Source organism: Chironomus tepperi, unplaced genomic scaffold, assembly GCF_022539635.2.
Source record: "Chironomus tepperi strain 1889 unplaced genomic scaffold, CSIRO-AGI_Ctep_v1 contig_85, whole genome shotgun sequence".
Classification (NCBI taxonomy): Eukaryota; Metazoa; Arthropoda; class Insecta; order Diptera; family Chironomidae; genus Chironomus; species Chironomus tepperi.
This window is the reverse complement of record NW_027226207.1, coordinates 2,601,159-2,621,963: the sequence shown is the minus strand read 5'-3', so window position 1 is coordinate 2,621,963 and position 20,805 is coordinate 2,601,159. Positions and strand designations below refer to the sequence as shown.

General features: G+C 31.1%; 2 protein-coding genes across 2 annotated transcripts in view; one reads left to right on the top strand and one right to left on the bottom strand.

The window, feature by feature from the left end:
- The first annotated feature begins 602 nt into the window (after positions 1-602).
- LOC139086270 (venom protease-like) lies at positions 603-4,102 on the top strand. Its single transcript, XM_070634674.1, has 4 exons — positions 603-1,310; positions 2,794-2,839; positions 3,235-3,662; positions 3,723-4,102. Exons 1-4 carry the CDS (start codon positions 884-886, stop codon positions 3,890-3,892), a joined length of 1,071 nt encoding a protein of 356 aa, XP_070490775.1. The 5' UTR covers positions 603-883; the 3' UTR covers positions 3,893-4,102.
- Positions 4,103-11,379: 7,277 nt separating this feature from the next.
- Positions 11,380-20,805, bottom strand: part of klg (klingon) — a 56,817-nt gene continuing 47,391 nt past the window's right edge. Inside the window, exon 14 of the mRNA XM_070634410.1 lies at positions 11,380-20,762. Coding sequence (XP_070490511.1) covers positions 20,577-20,762 — 186 coding nt within the window. The 3' untranslated portion in view covers positions 11,380-20,576. The remainder of the gene's footprint in view (positions 20,763-20,805) is intronic.

Here is a 20,805-nt window from a genome sequence, read left to right as displayed (position 1 = left end):
GTCGTAAAATGACGTAGCAGTGCCACACTGACTATATTGTACTTAATACTCAACATTTAAAAGTATATATTTAACACCAATTAAATTTCAGCCAGAATAACTTCAAAAATGACACCTAACATGTTCATAGACGAACTCCTCAATCTTCCATCAAACCCCTGAGATGTTATTAACGACCCCTGAGAGTTTCCAGACACCTAGTCGTTACGTAATCATTCTAATTAAATGCATCTTCCTAGAAAAATTCCTACACTCGTAGACAACATTTCCTCACTGGGATTTTACATATTAATTCACATCAAACTTGACACCTATTCCCAAAACAATAAAATCTAATTTTAAACACATTAATAATGTTAATACTACAGTATAGGTCATGAATTATTAATCACAACTGTTTAATTGCATTCCGATACATCAAAACCCCGCTAGTCTGCCTTTATGCCGGTGTAAACAAAAACATTGATGATTAACTTGTTTTGTGCATTTTTTACTCTCTTAACTCTCTCATGATCACAACTGTAAATATTTATAACTCGTTTACCATGTGGATATTTTTTCGCTACATTTTTCATATTCAGTATCTCGCTCACATCGCTCAATTGCTGAGCTTAATAAAATAATAAATAATCGTGGTAATTCCGAACAACGTAAGTCAGTCTGCGTGTGAATGAATTTCTCATTTGACGTCATAAATGTGCCTTGAATGTAAGAAGAAAATTTCACAATCGTTGTAAGGAAGATGTTTGTGTTTATAATCTCCCAGTATTGCTCGATTGTGGCTTAATATTAAACAGAACTTCAAACAGTGAACAAGTCAATTAGAGAATAATTATTTATAATTTAATAATCAAGTTTAAGTTACAATAATCAAGTATTAATCATGAATCAAATAGTGAAAATTCTCATAGCTGTGATAAGTGCGTGTTTTGCAATAGTTTTAGTATATTTTTTAATCTCAAAAGTGAATAATTTTGAACATGAACATCCGAAGGATATTGCTCTTAAAGTTAATGAGTCTCATGTACAAAATGAGGCCCTCAAATCAAAATTTATAAATAATTTCAATGAAAATTCACAAGGAGTTATGGAAACAACAAAACGACCTGCCGATAGTCCAGAAAGTTTAAAGATGCATAAAAACTTCAAATTATTTAATAATGAACGATGTGGAGTACATACCGGAGTACACAAAATTCACAATGGAAAGGAAACAGAATTAAAGGCAAATCCTTGGATGGTTGCGATAGTTTATTTCAATGAAAAGACAAATACAACATCGGTTGATTGTGCCGGTACATTAATCAGTGGTAAGTGCGATCCTCGTTTTTCATGCGTTAAAAGTTATGGGATGGAAATTATTGCGGTTATGATTCATAGAAATGGGATCTGTAGTTAATAAAGAAAAGATTAACGATTTTATTGAACAATGGATTCACGTGCGATGAGCTCATGCAGTTAGCAAAATTATCATCTAGCTGGCATTGAGGTAATATGTTGTTATATGTCCATAACGCACGAATAAGGTGCTAATAAAACTCTTTGTTTAACTTTCATTATGCAAATGCAAAAAAAATTAATAAAGTTGACAATAAGCACATTGACATCACAACTTATCTGCTGTTTTGAGTGACTAATTTAAGATTGAATGCGAATTTCAAGCCGCACCCAATCATAAGAATAGCTTAATCAGTTTTATTTCATTTCTAACACAAAATATGATTCGGGTTTCAAGAGAATAATTAAAAAGTTATTAATTGTGCAGAAACTGTTTCATCCACTTGACAAATTCATTGATAATGCTTTATTTGATTAGACATACTCGCAAGTCATAATAATAACAGTAATACTGAGATATGGATTTAATATTAATAAGTTTCTATGACCATACAGAAGTACAATTCAATTATTAATCAAATCTGTTAAAATCAGCACATTTACTCGTGGACACAAGATTGGCATCAATATTTTGAGTATGACTGTGTTTTGTTTTGAATTCTTATTCTCAAAGCTGGTCTAATTGAATATTTTAAAGCATTAGTCACGTCAAACGTGTGTCTCATCATTTGCTTAAACAATATCCACATAATAACAATCTCCGCAAATACTAGTAGCCTATAAACACTTAATAGACGATATTTGTAAAATATTAAAAACGCAACAAAATAGTGAAAGTTAATCAAGGTAATATCAACTCAATACATCTGACGACTCGTGAATCTGCGTCATTCCAATGCAGAAAGTTGATCATGGTGTAATATAAATGCATTCATGGGATAAAAACCATATGAAACATGTAAAATAATTACTACCATGACGCAAATAGTATATGTTTTAAAATATAATTTGAACTGTAAACCTGAATGAATTTTAATGGAATTCCTTGATGATTCATCGGTTCAGTCAGCATAGAATCTCAAAATGTCTTATGGGCATTTATTACTCATGAAACAGTAACCATAGTAGGTTGAATAGAATGAACATGCAATGACGTTAATTTTGTCTAAATCTAAATTATATCATCAATTTTTGGGGGATTTTACTTCTGCATAATTGTCATTCCAGTAAATAGTCATCAAATTTCCCTTCTTTTAACTTTAATTTTGCAAAAAAAAATTCCTAATTAAATTAAAATGAGCTTCAAAGACGTCAACTATTTAATTCCGATGACATTAATAGTTTGAATTTCTTCTTCCTATAAAGCAATTCAATCGATTTCCTAAACAATATGAAGATGCCGGGGAATTTTCTGTTAATTTAAATATCAAACTAATTTGTTTTTATTTTTTATAGAAAATCTAGTTCTCACAGCAGCACATTGCCTACAGTCAAAAACACCGTAAGTAAACTATTCTAACAATTATCATTAAAAGTCTTACAAAGTCCCAAATAAATCCAAAATAATTATCAAATATATTACAATGATCCTAAGGCTGCATAATATAAAGCCATAATACTATACATGTACTTTAAAATCCTTACAAATTTCACACAAATCCACAACATTAAAATTCACAAAAGCCTTTTATTATTCACATAAAAGAGACCAAATACTTCCCACAAAATTTCAATTCCGATAATTTCCATATTGATTACATTCACAAAACCTCATAAGCTACACAAATTTGCTTCCGTTCTTATCGCAAAAATTAAAGCACTCATCTTGAAAATCCCCAAACACAAATTTTTGCCTTTTCCTTCTTCTTACCTCTTTTTTATTTCTCATTCACACAGCATTGCAGTAAGACTCGGCGATTACAATTTAGCATCCGATCCCGATTGTGTTACAAATAATGATAATAAGATTGAATGTGCTGAAAAAGTACAAGAAATTACCAATTTTACACTTAAAAGACACGAACATCATTGGCGACAAGTATTTGAGGATATTGCATTAATAAAATTGAATGAACCGGCTAAATTGCATCAGGAAAATATCAATACAATTTGCCTGCCATTTGCTCAAGACAATGTCAGTGTTGATGATGTCTTTTACATTACTGGATGGGGAAGAATTGACAACAATAATACATTTTCGAATGTACTTTTGGGGACCTATGTTGATTATGTTACACACGAGGATTGCAGAAAGTCAATAAGTTCAACATTAACTAAAGGACACATCTGCGCTGGCAGCGAAGATGGCAGTGATAGTTGTAGAGGTAAATTAATCATTTACTGCTTACTTACAAATATACTAAATTTCATTTCTGATTCAACAGGTGATTCAGGTGGTCCACTTACACAACTTCGTTACCTTGACGAGAAGATAAGAGCAGTTCAGTATGGAATTGTATCGTATGGTCCAAAAGGTGACTGTGGAAAAGGTCCAGGTGTATATACAAATGTTCATCGATATCTGCAATGGATTCTGAACAATGCTGATTTATAAAACTTAGAACAATTTTTATCAAAGCCTAATATTAAGGTTTATAGGAGACTAAAACATTAATCCATAAAAGCATGTAAATTAGCCACATCGTGCTTTTAACTCAAAACTGATCGCATTTATAAATTCCCCATTACATTAACAACAACTCAATATTTACTTTTAAGACATTACATTTTGTAAAAATAAAGATTTTAAGTCATAAAATGCAAACGTGAGACTTTTATTGCCTCATTAAAATTCCATTTAGTCAATACATAGTAAAGCTGATGGTTGGTTTTTCATCACTAGCTGAATGTAGACTGTAATATAAATCTTTTTGGATCTGTTGACAGTATTCCCGAGTGATGATGTAATGTCCAGTTGATGACAAGTTCTAACTTATTTTTTTCGAATGATTGATAAGCAGTAATCAGCTATAGAACCTGCTTCAGGAGGCCTTAAGTCACAATTGATCTCTATGTCAAGCGAATAACTTTAAAATTGTGTCTTAAAAGCTTATTCATAGTAGAAATCAAGCTAGATATTCCTTTAATATACTCAATCTATTCAAATACATATGAACCATCCACCCAAATTTAGAAATGCTTAGATTAGGATTGTAACATTTCATTTTTAAAGATAAACAAAACTCAAATATTGAATCAATTTTTCACATCCTACGCTAAACAATTTCTTATTTTAGGTAAATTTATAAACACCAAGAAAATTGCAATTGAATAATAATTGATACAGACACGTGTCTACAAACAAGAATAGATGGATCTAGATTGGGGAGGATATGCCTACGAGTTCGATTTTTTTCTAAAAAGTATTGTGTTTACCAAGCTTTCGATCATTCTACAACAAGTATGAATTTATTTACGGTATATGTTTAGCTACAAATGGAGGTGACCTTGAAGTGGACTGAACACAAAAGATGCATAGAGTTGTGTAAAACTATGACTATATCGACGATTATGATTGCATTTCCTGTGACACACCACATTTATTCGCATTATCATTGGAAATTTATAGTCTTAATGCTGTGCATTACTTATATAGGTCAGTTCTTAATTATGACTGTGCGTCACTCTTAGTCAACTCCCCAAACATGCAAACTCAAAAATACAAGTTTTACAGTCACTCAAAAATTCCATAGCTTTATACATCAATATAGAATTAAAACATTATAATAGTCTTAAAGAATTAAGCCACACGCTCCAAAACCTCAACGAAAATAATTGAAAAATTTACGAATTAAATATTTTGTTCTTTTTTGCGGTGTGAATTTTCATTTTCTCTATCCTCATGCAGGCAGCATAGTACAAGTGTATATGTGTACGTACTTGAGGGTGTCGCTTTATAGAGCACCCATAAATCTGCGGTTGAAAAATGTAGAATGTGATTTATGCGAGTACGTTTTCAACGATGTTAATGCTCTCGAAACACATAATAAAGAATATTGCTAATGGAATAAAATTTACAGCTTTTCAAAGGACACCTAAATACGTAATTTATTAAATGAAATTTATTGGAAATGACAGTGTGGAACATTATGCATATATTGATGTGATTATTAATATCGAGCTTATTAGATGATTGTACTCGTTAAGTTTTTTGCTTAAGCCATCTGTTAAGGATGATCTGGATGTATGGGGATGGAAGATGTCTTGATCCTAGGGTACCTTAACTTGATACTGGCATATGTATATCTATACAAAGCATAAATATTATTCTATCTAAAAATCAGAAATAATCAAGCATCTATGAGCCTGTGGGAGCAAGGATCCTTTCCTATGCACCTCCAGTATCCATCCTTTCCATATCTATCTCATTCCATAAGCTCTACTCAATCACATGCCTCCCCATAAAAAATCCAAAATTATATACATAAAATATTCACAACATAAATGATTGAAATTAAATTATTAGCATCACCGCAACACACACACAAAAATGGAGAGCTTTTCTTCTTCATTCCCAGAGCATCTGTAGATGAAAATAATTTAATTCAATTTTATAATCGATTGAGAAAGTATTGAGTCTGTGGAAGAAAATTCAATAGCTTATCGGTTCAATTTATTGAATTATTAAAACGTCTTTATCTTCATCTTCATCAACAGATGAACGCGATGAGAAGTGTAAAATTGAATTGATGGTTCCCGATTAAGGGGATTTACAATGTTTGCGGGTTATGAGTTGTGGAATTATGGAAATTGCTTAATACGATGTGAATTAGATGATGAAAAATTGAATAGTTCATGAATATAATAGGAATTGGTGGGTGTGGGACTTATTATACTCAAAATTAATAGTAAGGAATCATGTATGGTGTCTGCAATAACCTCACATATCGATAATATTTTGCCTTAAATTCCAAAAAACCACATAAAATCCATAAAATATCTCACTTTAAATTTAATAGCATCGAATCTTTATTTCAACCCTAAAAAGCATAACAAGCCTATCGATTTCACAAGCCTTAAATTCAACCACAAAATCCTCCCATATAAAAACCTTTAAGCAGCATCAACTTGACATTCTCATACAGTTTCTCTGATATTTTGTCTTCTCATACCTCATGCATCGTCAGATAAAAATTTTGCTGTATTTTGTAGTTTTTCTGTGAGAGCAGTGAGGCAGGCAGGCAAGCCTCTTAGTAAAAGAACAAACAAAGCAAAGTCTTGAATATAAATACCTTAAACAGAGGGAAAAAAAGGGAACAGAAACTGTATGAGTACGTATGTTTTTCTTTTTAGGATATGGTAAAAAAAAGCTATAGCTGCTCATGAATTATTCATAAAACTTTCATTCGATAAACACTCGCCATGAAAATGACCTTTTGAACTGTACTGTATATATCCTGAGAATATAAACACTTTCATAAACATTTGATAACACTTTTTTTTTTGTTTTTTGGAGTCTCATATGTGGCTTTTCTCTCATGTGTGCCTGTCTCACTTACTCATTCATTTTGTTACTCATAATAAGTGTAGATGATAAGCATGTACGGAATGAAGTGTATGGAATTATTATTGTTAGTAATATTGTGAGTTTATGCAGATATGATTCAATGGAGATTCCAAAGGTTCGTAATTTCATTTTGTTTTTAAACTTTCATGAAATAAGAAGATTGGGATATTTTTCATATTGATCATTGCTGTACAGAGACTTTAAAGGAAGGCAAAACTACTTTTTGTGTTTCATTTGGAAGTTAGAATGTCTACTTTAGAGAATATAATGCTAGAACTGAAAATGGAGTAGGAAAGGTCATAATGGCAAATGGTGCTGGATTCTTATTTAGGACTAATCAGATAGAATCTGGCTTAGGGGTTAGACTGAACAATTTAATGAAATTTCTGATCTTTGAGCTTAAAATGACAGCATTTTCTATGAGTAGTAGGTGAAAATCCGATCCTAGTCCAGCATTACTCTAGATCCATGAAATCTAGCCTCAGAATAAATCCAAGGAGTGAAATAGGACTTTCGGTCATTAATAATCCGTGTGCTTTCCGGGAACCTTAATCATACACTCCAATTTAACTTCACCAAATAAATGAACTTTAGGATCCTTCTCTTGACAGGATTGCACTCATTTTACACGTAAACAGACACTATAAGCATATACCTCAAGACTGACAATTCAGATACAAAATCCTAATTTACTCAAAACAACATATCCACCCTAAAGTTCACATAAATTAATCTAAAGTGCCTTTCCACATATTAAAAATTATCTCTCGACAACAAAAGGTAAGTGAATATTTCTTTTTTTACATGTCTCAACGTCTCTACATCATGCATGCATAACACACCTTTCAGTTTCTCACTCAAAATACAGTTAATGATTTTTAATGTAGAATAAAAAAAAAAAGTTTTTTTTTTGTGTATTATTACTAAACAAATTTTTTTCGAGAAGGGTTATATCCTGTGTTATATGTTAAACCAACATGCGTGTTCCTACCAAAAAAAAAATCATATTTAACTTGATGAATGAGTAAATTAGAAAGTTTTTGGGACTGCTTTTTCTCTTGTTCTGTTGTGTTTGAGTTAATGAAATAAAATATATAAAAATTTTGTTTTTTTGTGTATATTATAATAATTTAAATGATGGTAAGTGATAGAGATGTTTAATTTTGTAAAACACAAAGTGTAATTTCTGTCATGAGAATTTTTTTTATTGCCTCTGTTTGCTTGAGGTACTTTTTTTTTGTTGTCTCAGACATTGATGTGGGTTTGAGAAATTTTTGATGGAATTTTATTGAATTTTCTGAACTTTTTTTAAGGGGGTAGGCTAAGTTGCTTAGTCACGTGGCAACATTTATGATTTCTTTATTTATGAAAAAATATTTTGTGTCTTTTTCTTAAAGCAATCTTTAATGAACATCTTTGTAGCTTGACTGGCTATATGAAGAATATTAATGATAGCTTTAGGAGACATACTTAACTAGATGACTAAGTTTAGAGGCTATCATATGAGCTAATGACAGAAGTAAAGAGCTTGTGGACGACCAAAGAACTCTCGGAAGTATGGCACATGGTATTGGAAATTGGAAGAAGATCGCTAGCTTTAGACTCCACTTGAGGGAGGCCATAGATCACCCTAGAGCCCTAGCCAGAAGCACTGTGATTCAACTAAGTGCACAGTGTATCCGATTTATTGCGTCAAGTAAAACTGATTGTATCCAGATACCTATTAAAGCCTGCTATTAAATATAATGCGTATTATCTAAAGAGACTCAAGACATAAAGTCTCAAAATACCAGCAAATTGGCAAAACCTTCACCCAAAACCCGAATCTAGCCATCCACCATCAATCACCTTTAATGAATAATTCTCTCAAACATTCAACCCAAATCAACCAATGAAGCTCATTTTTCATCAGCTGTACAATCAATAACAATAACAATTATTGAGTTGACAGCCTTAAAAGTGCCTTTAATTTTTTTGGAATGGAATTTTTAAAACAATGGATTGTCCCTTGATCAAAATAAGAGCGAATTTCATTCTACTTACACAATAATCAATATTCAATTAATGTAATTGCTTTAAAGATTTTTTTGCTTCCTTTTTTTCTCTCCTTCCTCGTTATGTTGAATGAAAAAGCATCTTCGTGTACATTTTTGTGTATTATATATTATTTTTTATCACAATGAGAAGCGAAAGCATAAGTGGAATGAAAAATTGTGTGTGAAATTCACATAGGGCGCTTATGCAAACAGCAGGGATTCTTGATTACCTCACTCGACATGCTTTGTTACCTCTATTGAACATGGAATACTGTATTGAGCTTTGTGGAGTGAGGAAATATTCTGAGAAAAAAATTGGACGAGGTGAAGGAACTTGAGTTTGGATTTGGTTATTTTGTTGCATTAATGAAGCTGCTAATGCTTGGAGACAAGTAAATAAATTGAACCGGATCAATAATTTTGAACCGCATCAATAGTTTGAACCGGATCAATAGTTTGAACCAAGTCAATTGTTTTTGAACGGGATAAAATAGTTTTGAATTGGATTAATTGGCATTCCCTTGCATGTTTCCATCCCTTTATCCCCACGGAATCTAGCCAAGAAGAACAAAAAAGAAGTAAATAGGAAGAAGAAGAAGAAAAAAATTCATTTTTCCTCCATCGATTCTTTTTTACTTTCTCGACTCATTAAGCAAAAATCTGCTTAATTAATGCTTTGCGTGCTCATTGCTGATACCATTGCGAATTGAATTCTGCCTTTGTTTCGATAATGATCTACTTGTTCTTACCTTTCTCAGTTCTGCTTTTATACACACTTTTTTTCCTGTGTTCTTTCAATTATAAAATATAATATGGTGCTATGAGCTGTATGAGGAAGTTGCCGCTTAATCATTTCTTACGGTTTCCTGGTTTTTTCGTTTTATTTTTTTCTGAAAATGAAATAAAATAGGAATGAAAAATTTGATAAGTAAGGAAAGGTTGTGAGAAACTCACAGAGCAAAAAGGAGTTTTCAAACCAGGTGAGTGATTGAATGTCTTCAAATTGAGTTTCGAACTCATTTCCTTAACAAATAATCAAGGAATATTTCTTCAAAGCATTAAAAGCTTCTTTCAATTTTAATAACAATTTGCTAAAATTCAAACACTTTTCAAACACTCCTAATAGTCCCCAGAGTCTAATCTATCCCCAACATTCAGTCAGTCACCAAAAGTGCCACAATAATTAATCTTGTCGCTCCAATTTGCTGTCAAAAACATTCAAAATAAGTACTAGAAATGAATTAATGTCTGTATAATAATAATAATAGCATGAAAAGAAACTTTTGCTGTTATGAGCATATGGAGGCATATCTTACATGGTGAGGCATGTTAAAAAGACTTCAAGACATTTCACAATTCAAACTTTTGCAATTTGTCACATGTTAATGTGCGTTTGTTCATAAATTATGTTACAATAGAATAAGAAAAGTTTGTAGATGTGATATTAATGTTGTTAAGTAAGAAAGAAAGAAAATCTGTAATTTATACAGCATTATGTTGTTCACTGTGTTGATAATTTTTCTTTTATTGCTTTGTAATGAGAAAAGACTTTTTAGCGAGCTTGTAAGTGAGCAGCTTTTTGTTCATGTGAAACAATTTTTATGGGTTAAATTTTATTTTCATAGATTTTAAGGGTTGGAAGCTTTTGGGAGGGAGTTGTCGATATAGACAGCACCCACCTTCTATTGGAAATTTTCAAACGGAAGCCAGATTTAGGCACCATTTGAATGAAGCCACAAATCAGTCCGACCCACGAAGAAAGTGAATAAGCAAATAAATATCTTTTTAATTCAATTTTTCTTCAGCATATTAAAATGCATGTCGACTTGATCCAAACTAGTGATGCAAAAGGCACCGTTTTTATGCTTGTTGAGGCTAATTGATGCTAAAATTGCAGTATTTTAATGCCAAACCGCTTCTATAGGAATAAGAAATTGCCTAGGAGAACATGAGACAGGATTAAGTCCACTGATAGATTCCAGAATGTATAATGATGCCTTATATACCTAATAATCAATTGTCGAAGTATCCAACCCTCGCACAACCTTCTTCTATATACATATGCGATATTTTTCCAATTAAAAATTTGTTCCAAACTTTTTACTTTGAAATTTATGACAAATTTTTAGTAAACATTCTTAATGGCACATGTTTATAAATGCTTATTTTTATTTTGTAGGAAATATTGAGAAAATTAATTTAAAGTTTTGCTTGTTCTTTACATTAAAAAAAATGTTTTTGTTCCTGATGTAACGTGAAAAATTTGCACAGAAAAGCTTGTAAGCCTGAAAAAGTTTTCATGTTTGGTTTTAAGATTTATTTTGCATTACTTGCGGGTGGAATGAAGGTACATGAGCGACTAAGACGCACAAAGACTGCAATTAAAATCTCACCAATCTTATAGTACCAGTAATTAGCTCTAAGGCTGTATCTTCAGCTGAAAATGGAAATAATTCGCAATATGATACTCACAATAAAACAAAACTGTTTTTCCTTAATTATAATTTCACTTTATTTTTTACATTTTTTTTTTCATTCTCGATTTTGTTCTTCATGTTCCTTAAAATTTTTTTCTACATCTTCTTAATAATTTTTTATTCATTTATTCTCTTAATATTCTATTCCATTAATTAGCTCAAATAAAACTTAATATCTAATTTCATCTCTTTGCCATTATGTTCCTCTCATTCTCTTAATTAAATTTACTTTATCATCATTATCATTTATTTACTGCTTCTTCTTCTTTTTTCTTCATCGTTTATCCTCCCCGAGCGATGCTTAAAATTAAGTGGTTGTCGCTTGGCAGTCAGTTAACATTTTTCTTGTGAAATTTTATTAAATGATGGCCAAAGCTTCAATTTTTTAACTTTTTTCAAGGTTTTAAAAGTGAAATTCGTTGGATTTTTGTAGAAATTTGAAGGCTTACCTAGGTAGGAACTTATTAAAATTATATTAAAATTTTAAACTTTTTCAGAGCTCGAAATAGACACACTTACTATATTCGATATTACTATAGTTAAGTTGCTTCAAAGTTCACTTAAAATAATAAACTCGTCTTGAGCCGACTCGACTCTACTTCGAGTTCTGTCTGATTCTAATCAATCCTTAAATACCCAAAATTCAAAAACTTTTACTAAAGTCATAAAATAAGTTAGTAAAACATTAGTAAAAATAACCAATAAAATTTCATTACTCCAACTACTGCTAATAAAATAACACTTAGTCCAATAAAACCCTCAATAATCTACAAAAATCAGAACAAATTTCACCAAACAGCGCTCGAGTTTCGCTCCATTATTCACATACTTTACCACATTATTACAGCTTTGTATTTTTTTTTTTACTTAAAAATAATATTATACAACACTTATTTTTAAGGTACATTCATATATAAAAAAAGTCTCATTAAGTTTTTTTTCTTCTTCTTCCTTTTCTTCCTTAAAAACTTTTTGTTTTTTTGTAGCAAAATTTTTTTTTTCGATTTTTTTACATTTTTTTTTTCATCAGTTTTCCCCCCGTTAAAAACCAATTTGTATTTTGTTGTTAATTTACAGAAAATGAAGGAACTAAATTGGGTTGGTATGTCTAGGGATGGCAATTAGTGGTTGTATCATTAAGGGTAGTCATCCTAGTTGATTTCTGATCTTTGCAACTGAATTTCATAACTATTGAAATTCGTAAGAATCATTGAAATCCATCCAAGTAAGGTCACCATCCCTAGACCAACCTTACAAAATAAAGTTCAAACAATCATCAACTTTAAATGAACCTTTCCAGGTGGTCATGACAAGAAAATGCAGAAAAGTTCATAAAATTAATCATTACTCAGCTTAAAAATATTAATAACAAAAATATGCGAGCATGCGGACGTCGGAGAACTTTTTCACAATAACAATCTTATTACACCAGATTACATTATATGATGTTATTACATTCACGTTTGCTAAGCGTGAATTGAGATTGCAAATAGAAAATTATTGTATATTAAATGATTAAATGATTTGCACATATTGATCTAAATGGCTATTAAGATCATGTTACTAACAATTAAGTTGTTAATTTCATAATAATTAACTGAATCACAATCTCAGGTTGATATTTCTCATACAATAATAAGAAGCTTATTTACACCATTGCAGTCTAAACAACTTATTTGCTGACTATTAAATTACAACCTCATGTGAGTTCATTCATTGCTATAGTAACCGGTTCTCAGATCAGATTAATGTAGGAAAGCAAAAGCTATAATAAAACTTAAAATATATCTAATTAATATCACTTATTTATGATCATCCCTCGCGCATTCAGATTGATTTTAATGAGAAATCATGAGAATGCCGACAGTAGTAAGCTGCAAACTAGCACAATTCTGACAGATATTTGTAAAATAAAATGAAAGAGATTTATATTGCTGAGGTAAGGGAAATTGCGGACGAGATTAAAGGTTCAGATTGCGTTACCAGCAATTAGTCTCTGGATGCTTATGCTCTCTTACAATTCTATAAACCATAGATCATTGCACCCTTAAAACAATAATAATTATATCCTGCTCAAAATAAGCATTTAATGTTTCAAACCATTTAAATTTCACTAATTGAGTCATTTCTATCTTCCTCAATTCCATCTCAACAAAAATATAAATGCAGCACTTTTTTCTGCAAATGCTTTTCTGCAAAAAATCTCAAGTGTGTGTCTAAAATACTCGAATTAAGAGAGAATAACTAGTATGCATTTTTTATGAGACACGATAGACTGAAGAAAGTGCAACATTAGCAAGTGTCTAGAGCAATTTTACACTTCAGAAAGATTGTTAAGGAATAACATGCAGATTCCATGTAAGACTAAATGAGCATCATATGAATGCCCAAGAGGATTTCACAATATCCCACTCACGATGTCTATGCTAATGGATGGAGGTGTAAAGCTCTTGTGGATGGTTTTTCTATCTGCTGAATGATCTTTGGGTAGTTTTAGGTTTGTAGAGGTTTGGTGTGATTTTTATTGTAGCTTATTAGTCAGTTTTTAATGTTTCTTGACTTAATATGAATTTTTCCAGCTTTGACACATAAATTGAAAGTTCAGTAAAGTATTGTGACTTTGAAATGAATCAGAAAGGTGTGAATGAGACTGATTCTGATTTATCATAGTTTTTGTGACTTCTAGAAAGTTGTATAATACTCAATTCCAATGCCAATGCTTCAGTTTCCAACTTTAAAGCCAAGACATCACTTTAAATACACCAACTTACACAGAAGTTCTTCTAACTAGCTCTTTGAATCAAAACCTCAAACAAATTTTCTCAAAACTTTAACTTTTAAAGCTCATAAGTCCATAAGAAGCTTACAGGAGCTTAAAAATCCAAATAAAATTACCCCAACGTCCACAAAAAAAATTCCTCATTTCCACATTTCGAAAAAATTCCTCTTTAATGTAATTTAAAGTCAAGAAAGCTTCATCATACAATGCATAAAAGTAGAAAGACAAGAAAGGGAGCCACAATGAATATAAAGGAAGAAAAAAGACAAGCTATGATGGAAAATATTCACAATTTCCATACATATGTACTTCGTTCCCATTATTTTCTTCAACAATCTTGTATTCAATTTGAATAAATTATGCCCTGACTTGTCATGCATGAGTTCCGAAAAAAAAAATTGTTAAATTTTCTCCTTAAACTTATTTTTTTGGTTCAGAAATTTTCCTTTTATCCCCAAGAAATTTTCCTATCGAGTCAGAAAAAAAAATAAATGTACAAAGTCACTTAAAGAGCCAACAAAGCAAGAAAAAGGAGGCCGAGTTGATCTTCGTTTTTTCATCTTCTTCGGTCTTTGTCATAAAGTGAAAGTTTCTAAGAACAAAATGAAATGTTAATGTACGAAAATTGAATGGATGAGAAGAGCATACTTGAAATGCCATTATGGAAAATCATAACAGCACTATGAGAGAGTTGTCTTGTGCATTATCATTTTATTATGCTACAGAAAACATTTAATATTCTTTTTTTTGTCTTGTCTTGTTCTTCTTTTTTTGTTCTTTAAATGTAATGGAATTTAATTTGTTGTATATTTTTTTTCGGGGGCGGAACTACAAGATGGAAATTTTGTGTAGTTTTTTGATGATGGCAGTATGCATATAAAGTGATATTAAAGGTATTAGGAATCATTTAGTTGATATTTGTACCAGAATGGCTTGAATTTTGAAAGAGTTACTTTAATTCTAACTTAAAAACAAGCTATAGAGCTTATGACTCTATAAAAATGCCATTAGTCTAATTTAAAGCTTTAAACCGATGTCTGTTTTGGGGAGAAATCTCCGTCATGTAACAAAGTAATTCTTCTTACACCATATGCATCAAAAACTCAGCTTAAATCATCTAATTTAACACTAGAATCAAGAATATCGGCAGAAAATTACTAAAAAAATCAGAATTCCACAATCAGTACAGCTCTATGCATTTTTAAAGATGTATCCTACTCCCTTCATAACCGTATACACACGAATCACTTTATCTCATTCAAGATACCTCACTTGATGACCTGAGGCCAATTAATCTCTTCAAAATTCATGAATACAAATGAGAAGCTATTAGCAAGATGAGCTTTTCTGTTCATTAAAGCGACACGAGTCTATTAATTATTTTCATAAGCAGTTTCATAATTAATAAAAGTTCCTCGAAATAGAATCAGAAAATAATAAAAAATATTTCAATATCAATTCTGATCACATTTCTTCACCATAAGCAATCAATTCAGCTTCAATATCCATTCTTAGAATAGACTGGGATATAAAAAAGAATAGCTCATCTTAACTATTGAACAACATAAAAAGTGAAATGAATTTCATATTAAGTCGAGTCTGAAGATTACAGAAAATGACATATAACGTAAACGTCGGCAATAGAAAAGAAGATATTGCGAAAACCATAAAGTAAATGTCAGCGAATCAATTATCATAACTCATAAATCTTTATGCTTTCCTTTTTATACAGCATCATAATTTGCCTCTTTATAGACCTCTTCCATTCATTCACTCATTCAATTTATACATTCATAATATTAACTTCAATCGCGCATATAATTTTTTTCAATATCATTGTCCTCATGAACTAGAGAAGGAGCAGTTAATATGAGAAACAGACGGAAAGAATTGAGGAAAAATGAGATGAGTGGAGCAGCGGAAAATGGAAATTGAAGTGCTTTTTGGGATGATATGATGAAGCCCTTTGGGTATATTTGTTAGAATTTGGAGGTTTGGAGCTGTAAAAAATGGGAAATCCTGGAATATCCTTGAATGTCTTCGGTATACCGTTCAGTTAAAAACCAGAAGTTAGTTGACCAATATATTTTATGAGAATCCGTCATTAGTCGACCATAGGTCAAGTCAATCAACAAGACATTATGTCAAGTTGTCCACTCGGGATTCCATCACATAAACTCCACAATAAAATCACATCAAAACTCCCTCAAGGATCAACTTCCATAAAACTATCGACAGAAGAAAAATAATCTTTCTCATGGCATTTGCATAACAAATGCAATTCCATTATTAGTCGCTGCCATTCATTTCTCAGTCTACTGATAAGAGCAGAAACCCAATTTATCTATCTTTCATGTATTCATCTCGTTCCACTTACTAGTTTTGCGACCACTCCCACTCCATTTAAGGAGCAAAAAAAAAAAAAAATAAAATTGTATAATAAAGAAAAGGAAATGAAATCATGATGATGATGTTGAGGAAGAGAAAAAAAAATATGAGAACGACAAGAACGGAACAGAGAAAGATGGATGAAAAATATGTGAATAGTAATAAGAAGCGTAAGAGGAGGACTGAAGAAAACTTCTCATTTAGAAAGAGCTATCAAGATGAATTATTAAATGAAACTATCCACAAAATGAGCTTAAAGCTTTTACAATTTTGTAAATAAAGTTTTGTAAAGTAATGAGATTAAGGAAAAAACTGCTGTAATTTAATTTCTTATTCAGCATTTAAAAGAAGAAGTTTAAGAGGATTTTGCGGACTTTTCTACTTAAGATTTGAGAAAGGATACTCTTGGAGACGGTCAAAGGTTGGAAGATATACTGCAAATTGCCATCCAATTAAAGGTGATCTGAGACTTTCTAGGTAAGAATAGACTCTAAATACAACCAGACTAACTTTATCCAGACTTTTGTAACTTTATGTTTGCGATTAAGTTATGCAATTGCATTTGGCTAGACGCAAACTTTTAAACTTAATTTGTAAGTGTCTAGATGGCAAAACTCCAACTTCATAACTGCATTGACTGGATTCATAACTGATTTTGACAGGATCATTCTACAGTGTCAATAGATGAATATAGCCTTAATGAGATAAAGCGATCGCATTTCAATTTAATTTAGACTTTAATTTGAGCACTTAGCGCAATATTGTTGCTAAATCAACAGACCTAAGATTACACAAAAAATCATTTCCAGTGAACTTCCTTCAACCGGTTGTTCAGAGCCATTCCACTTCAAAAACATTTTCACAATAAAATAATTTTAATTAATTAATTAATTTTTATTTAAGTACAAAAAAAAAAAGAGTCAAGTCTGAGCTTGTTAATTAAGAATAAAAATTTCCAGTAGACGAGTCAATTGTTGTCATATAGCAACAGTCATACACGTATGACTTACAATATCATTCGATTGTAATATGCGAAAAGAAAATTTCGTTGCGTAGATATGGTTGTCAAGCACCTATCACTCAGCAACCGTCAGACAATATCGCTTCACACTCGAATAAAAAAAGAGCTTTAATTCACAGCCCTCATTGTTCACAATTTTAGTCGTGAATGAGGAAGCATAAAGAAGAATAAAAAATTTATTTGACCATAAACAAACAGTGGATGGGAAACCTTTTTTTAATAAATAAAAAGAAAAACTGAGGAGAACCTAACTACGGAAAAGTTTTTCATTTTTTTTGTTACAGCAGCTTAAATAAGTAAGTAGGAGACACACAAAAGGAAAGTGGTCACATTAATCATAAAGAAAAACTTTTTTTTTGTGCTTTGCTTTAAAGAAATTTTTTTGTTGCTGCTGTTTTGTTTTTGAGGATGAAAATCGATGGGCGTGATGGGTTTCTTCTGTCTGAAAGATCCTTTTGTCTACAACTTTATTTTGTGATTTATAAAAAATTTGAAGGGGTGATGTGAGGTCATTTGAGGAATAAAGAGAGTTAAGAAGGGGATCAATGGTATTTAGAGAGTTTCAGGCATTTATGTGGTGGATGGGAATTAGGTTATAGCTAGACTTTGTCGAATTTACTTGAATCTTGAGCATTTGAGCTGAAATTCCTGAATTTTCGTCCTTAGAATAGACCAAAACTCTTGAAAATCAAAGAAATTTTCCTTTTTTTGTACCTAACTCCGATGAAAAATCCTCAGTGCCTCCTTAAAGCTCCCATACGTACCCCAACTTTAAAGCAAACCTAAAGATAGAACATTTCATCCCACAGTCTCAGACTCCAACAAAAGGCGCCAAAATCTTCACCTTATCCTGAATAATAATCACAACTTTTACTTACTTTTGTATGTCACAAACTTTTCTTCCTCATCTTCCTTTACATTTAAGTGTAAAAAATATTTTAAAAAGAAAAATGTCATCGCATTCTGAACCTTTTTTTTCTCGTCGTCGTCTGTAGTTTTCATTTTAAGCAGCAAATTTTCCTTCCTTTTTCACAGCAACATTATTCTCATCTTTAAGTTTCTCAGATATCAGAGGAGCTTCTCAGGAATGAATAAAAATAAAAAGAAAGTTTTTCCTTCGTCGTTTTCGATTCACATCCCTTTCGTTCTTATTCTATTCATGTGTTTTGCTTCACATTGTGATTTATCTTATCAGTTTTCATGTTCTGTTTTGCTAGTTCTTTTCTATATAAATTTTGTTTTTATTTGTTCGATTTTTGTTAGTTATGTTATGTACAAGATACAAAATAAAGAATAAGAGAGACGTGGTGGTACAATGGAAATGAAAAAAGGAGCTTTTCATTCTTTTTTCTTACTTGACTTATCATTGATTTAAAGATGTATGTACAGAACTTGTTTCTTTTTTGATTTTTTTTTTAGTTTTTTTCTTTTATAGTTTGACATGTTGGTCAAAGTTCAGACACTTCTGAGTTCTTTAAAAGAAGTTTAAGATTTTTTAAGCATTTTTCAGTATAAAAAATTCTAAAATTTTATAAAAAAAAATTCTGAAATGTCTGAACCTTGCTGCTGGTTGAATTTTTTACAAGAATAAGTGCAAAGATCTCCCCAAAAATTCTATAAATTTTATATCTCAACATTTTGAGCCTCTGTGCATATCTTTAGACAAATTTTCATCTATATTCTTTTAGTTGTTACTCAAATCTGCGATTTTCAAGCTTTAAGGAATGGTTTGTTGGATATAGGTTAGTATGACTAGCAAGGTTGTAGAAGTAATCAATTGTTTTCAGTCTTCTTTGATTCTGTGTGATGTTTCCATTTAGTGACAATATTTTGATGATTTTCTTGACCATTTTTCATCAAAAACGTTCAAATCAGATTGATCAGCTCCACATCCTTAGATTACTAAACTTTGTCCAATCAACCAGTTCCAAATGCTTCATTTTACACATTTCACAGTCCATGCACCTTTCAATTTTTTAATATTACTGATTTTTTTTTTGTCTATTTTTTTAATATTAAAATTTTTTTGTCTTTATTATTTAATTACTTTACCTTAAAATAGCCTACTTATTTACTTATTTATATCATAAATCGCAGTACGATAATAACAAATTAAAAAAGATTTTTTCATCATTTTTTTCTCTTTTTTCGTCCATTTCATTCTTTAATTTCATTTCTCACTCACATTAAAATGCAATTGTATTCTATCAACAATAAGTTTCTTTTGTTTTGTGTGTTTTAGTGGGTACAAGATTATAACTATGATGAGGAGAAGAGTGGTAAGGTGTGGAATAGGCTGAGTGGGATTTTGAGAATAATTGGAGTTGGAAATGCATGAGATTTGAGGGTTTTTGACTTGTTTTTTCGAGAAATTCTGGTAAATAAATTCGGGGATGTTCGAATTGTAAACTGCTCAGGTAGGGGATGATTTCTTAATTTTCAGGTATTTTAAGATTACCTGGTGACTCATATTAGTTCCTCAAAGTTGGATATAACTAGATTATCCGACAACAAATGAGTAAACGAGGATGAATTGTATTTCTGTATTCAAATTCCAAAGTATTCCTTAATAAGAAACCAGGAAATAAAGGAGGATGGTAAGCGTAGCCTCCCAACAACTCCACCTCACGACCTCAATTTCTCATTAACAAAATTAAATTTACATCCTCAACAGTCTTTTAATTTCATTAAATATTTCGAATGCATTTTCATTTCCACTTCCAATTTCCCATGTCACTCAGGCCAAAATGCAATGAAACTACATGAAAAAGAACTTTGACTTAAAGTGAGAAAAAGAACTTTTTTTTATGCCATTTGTCTTCGTTTCTCTTGTTCATTATCGTGTGTAAAAATAAAATTTACAATTTTTATGGCTGTTCATGCATTACTTTTTTTGTGTCTTCCTAAATTCTCACTTTAGATATTTTAAACGGTTGGTTGGGTGACGGTAATTTATGGAAACTTTATTCAAGAAGTGAGGAGAAATTAAAATGGAAGGAAAAAGTTGGAAGTAAAATAATATAAAAAAACACTAGTGCCATTTATGCAAATGTAATTGCAAAATTAAAAGGAACGGAAATAGTAAAAGAATTGGTCGAAATGAAGATATCTGATTATGGGATTTATTGCGTGATGTAGAACTTGCAACAAATTCCATTTCCTCAACACGCGGATCCGAAGGACTTCGTTGGGTATAAAATTGGAATATATCACTGACCTAATTTGCATTTTTAAAAAGAATAGAAAGAAGAAGAAGAAGA

Coding starts and splice junctions, on each gene's coding strand:
- LOC139086270 (XM_070634674.1), top strand. CDS start 884: ATGAATCAAATAGTGAAAATTCTCATAGCTGTGATAAGTGCGTGTTTT. Junction 1,311..2,793: donor TGCCGGTACATTAATCAGTG/GTAAGTGCGATC, acceptor TATTTTTTATAG/AAAATCTAGTTCTCACAGCA. Junction 3,663..3,722: donor TGGCAGTGATAGTTGTAGAG/GTAAATTAATCA, acceptor CTGATTCAACAG/GTGATTCAGGTGGTCCACTT.